This window comes from Triticum urartu, chromosome 1A (assembly GCF_056163025.1).
Source record: "Triticum urartu cultivar PI428250 chromosome 1A, HENAU_Tu73, whole genome shotgun sequence".
Taxonomy (NCBI): domain Eukaryota; kingdom Viridiplantae; phylum Streptophyta; class Magnoliopsida; order Poales; family Poaceae; genus Triticum; species Triticum urartu.
Window position 1 is genome coordinate 71,837,344 of NC_141873.1, and position 2,647 is coordinate 71,839,990.

The 2,647-nt window shown below is 48.3% G+C and overlaps 1 protein-coding gene across 1 annotated transcript; it reads left to right on the forward strand.

Moving 5' to 3' along the window:
• Window positions 1–442: 442 nt before the first annotated feature.
• Window positions 443–1,816, forward strand: LOC125507394 (peroxidase 5). Its single transcript, XM_048671997.2, has 2 exons — window positions 443–756; window positions 845–1,816. Exons 1-2 carry the CDS (start codon window positions 517–519, stop codon window positions 1,628–1,630), a joined length of 1,026 nt encoding a protein of 341 aa, XP_048527954.2. The 5' UTR covers window positions 443–516; the 3' UTR covers window positions 1,631–1,816.
• The last annotated feature ends 831 nt before the right edge of the window (window positions 1,817–2,647 follow it).

The following is a 2,647-nucleotide window of genomic DNA, read 5'->3' on the forward strand; positions in this document are numbered from 1 at the left end:
AATTTCATTGCGAAATCACATTGGTGAAAGGCGTGCCAAAAAAACAAAATCAGAGCTCCAAAATGCTTTTGTAAGTAACATTTTCAGAGCATCGATTTTGTTTTTTTTACCACGCCTTCCATCAATGTGATTTTGCGATGAAATTTTGTAGGCACAACAAACATTTGTGAAAATATGGCACAAAAAAATTTCAAAATTTTTTGAATTGTTTTTGAATTTATTTGATTTTACTGTTCACACCAGGAGCATTTGCTCCTGGGTGTAGAAACTCCACGTCCTCTTATATTTCGAGTAATACGAAGCCACTCTTCACAACGATCTGGTCTTTCAGTTGACTCCGTAGTCGGGTGCAAGCGCGCGGAGCCACTTTTTTCCCAACTGCTACAAGGTGAATGCTATATAAACACCAGTTCACCCAGCCATCAACGCATCACCACAGCAATCTCTAGCTTGTTACAAATTTGGAAGCTAGAGCAACCTACAGTCCACGAAACTGATCAGAATAAGCTTTCAGCCATGAGGTTCCCCACTTTAGTGTCTGCGTGGGCTGCGGCCGTGCTGCTCGCCGTGGCCGCCTTCTGGGCGGTGGCAGATGCGTCGCCTCCGCCGTCGAAGTCTCTGAAGGTTGGGTTCTACGAGCACACATGCCCACAGGCGGAGTACATCGTGCGTGACGTCGTCCGCCGCGCCGTCGCCCGCAACCCAGGCCTCGCCGGTGGCATCATCCGCATGCATTTCCATGATTGCTTCGTCAGGGTAAGCAATGACCATACACCTGATCTGACCATTGATTTTGCCAGTGCCTGATCTGACCATTGATTTTTGTATTGTTTGACACGTGTAGGGTTGTGATGGCTCGCTGCTGATCAACTCGACACCTGGGAACTCGGCAGAGAAGGATTCGCAGGCGAACAACCCAAGCATGCGTGGCTTTGAGGTCATCGACGAGGCCAAGGCAGCCTTAGAGGCGAGCTGCCCACGCACCGTCTCCTGCGCCGACGTGCTCGCCTTCGCGGCACGCGACGGGGCCTACCTTGCCGGCGGCATCAACTACCGTGTGCCGTCTGGTCGCCGTGACGGCCGTGTGTCCATCGCCGATGAGGTGCTCAACAACAACGTGCCATTTCCGACCGACGAGGTCGCCGAGCTCGTGGCCAGCTTCAAGCGCAAGGGGCTCTCTGCAGACGACATGGTCACGCTCTCCGGTGCACACACCATCGGTCGGTCCCACTGCTCCTCCTTCACTCAGCGCATTCACAATTTCTCGGGTGAGGCCGGTCGGACCGACCCGTCCATCGACAGGTCCTATGCGGCGGAGCTGAAGCATCAGTGCCCTCTGTCGACAAACAACCCTAGCGACCCCACAACGGTGGCGCTGGACCCGGTCACGCCGGGGAAGTTTGACAACCAGTATTTCAAGAACGTACTGGCGCGCAAGGTGCCGCTCACCTCCGACCAGACACTACTCACCAGCCCCCGGACCGCCGGTATCGTCGCGTTCCACGCCGCCGTGGAGAAGGCGTGGCAGGCCAAGTTCGCTGCCGCCATGGTCAAGATGGGCAAGGTGGAGGTTCTCACCGGTGAAGAGGGGGAGATCAGGGAGAAGTGCTTTGTCGTCAACCACCACTAGGCAATCATTCCGAAATCATTCAAAGCATAACTATATATTTTGTGTGTCCGTCGATCGCAGATCATACTGTTAGTTGTCAGTGTATGTAATTTGACTTTCCAAAGTGATTTCTTTGTTAGTTGTTTGTGTGTGTCAAAAAGAGTTTTTCTTCCACCCGTCAATGATGATGTTATGAGTTTTGACTAATGTGCATGCAAGCTCAAAGACAAACCAAAACGAAAGAGATCCACTCTCATGAACGATTCACATCGCTACAAACAAGGGCAGAACTTCTAGAAGAAAAACATAAACAATTCGTATAGATCATCCAAACTAGCACGACTTTAGCCCCGGGCATCCAGCGCGATTAAAAAGACCGTGTAAAGAATTAGTCTCAAAAGCTTTTCTGTTTTGTTGAAGAGGTATACACAGGTAACATTCATTCCCACATCCCTTTACTTTTGGTTGTTATTAACAGCTCTGATGTGGGTCAGATGATTAATTGTCTTGTCAATACAAAGTTTGAGTACCATTAAGCAGATAGTGACGCTCATCAATATTGCCGGTAAATACTGTATATATTTGCATGTCGGTGGAGATGGGACGGAGCTAGAGATCATATTAGATTTGCATGCATACACACTCGTACCTTCCTCAGAATTTACAACCCGGAGCACAGAGATTTTCTTCGTTGCAGGAATTGTTCCCGTCATCAGGATAGACTAGATCGAGATCGCGCCTTGGCGCAAGGGTGCCGGTCCCAACGTTTTGGCCAAGCAGATAATGTGAAGTCAGTAGTAATCCAAGTTTAGCATATGTATTCATACATGTTAATATAGTGGAGAAGAAACATTCAATTGTTCATGACCATGAGCCCAGCTGTAGGATAATAGACAATAGGTAAAGATGATTAATTACAGTTTACAACACAAGAATCAGAAGCAAAGACCTGGCGAATGATAAAACATTTAAATCCAGATTGAATAAACATCTAAATTTAGTTAAAGATGAGATACACATCCTAGTCATTTAGCCATT

What these genes read in the sequence shown, in the direction of transcription:
- LOC125507394 (XM_048671997.2), top strand. Translation starts at nt 517, where the DNA reads ATGAGGTTCCCCACTTTAGTGTCTGCGTGGGCTGCGGCCGTGCTGCTC. An exon ending in TCCATGATTGCTTCGTCAGG is followed by an intron (nt 757 to 844) that starts GTAAGCAATGAC and finishes TGACACGTGTAG; the next exon opens with GGTTGTGATGGCTCGCTGCT.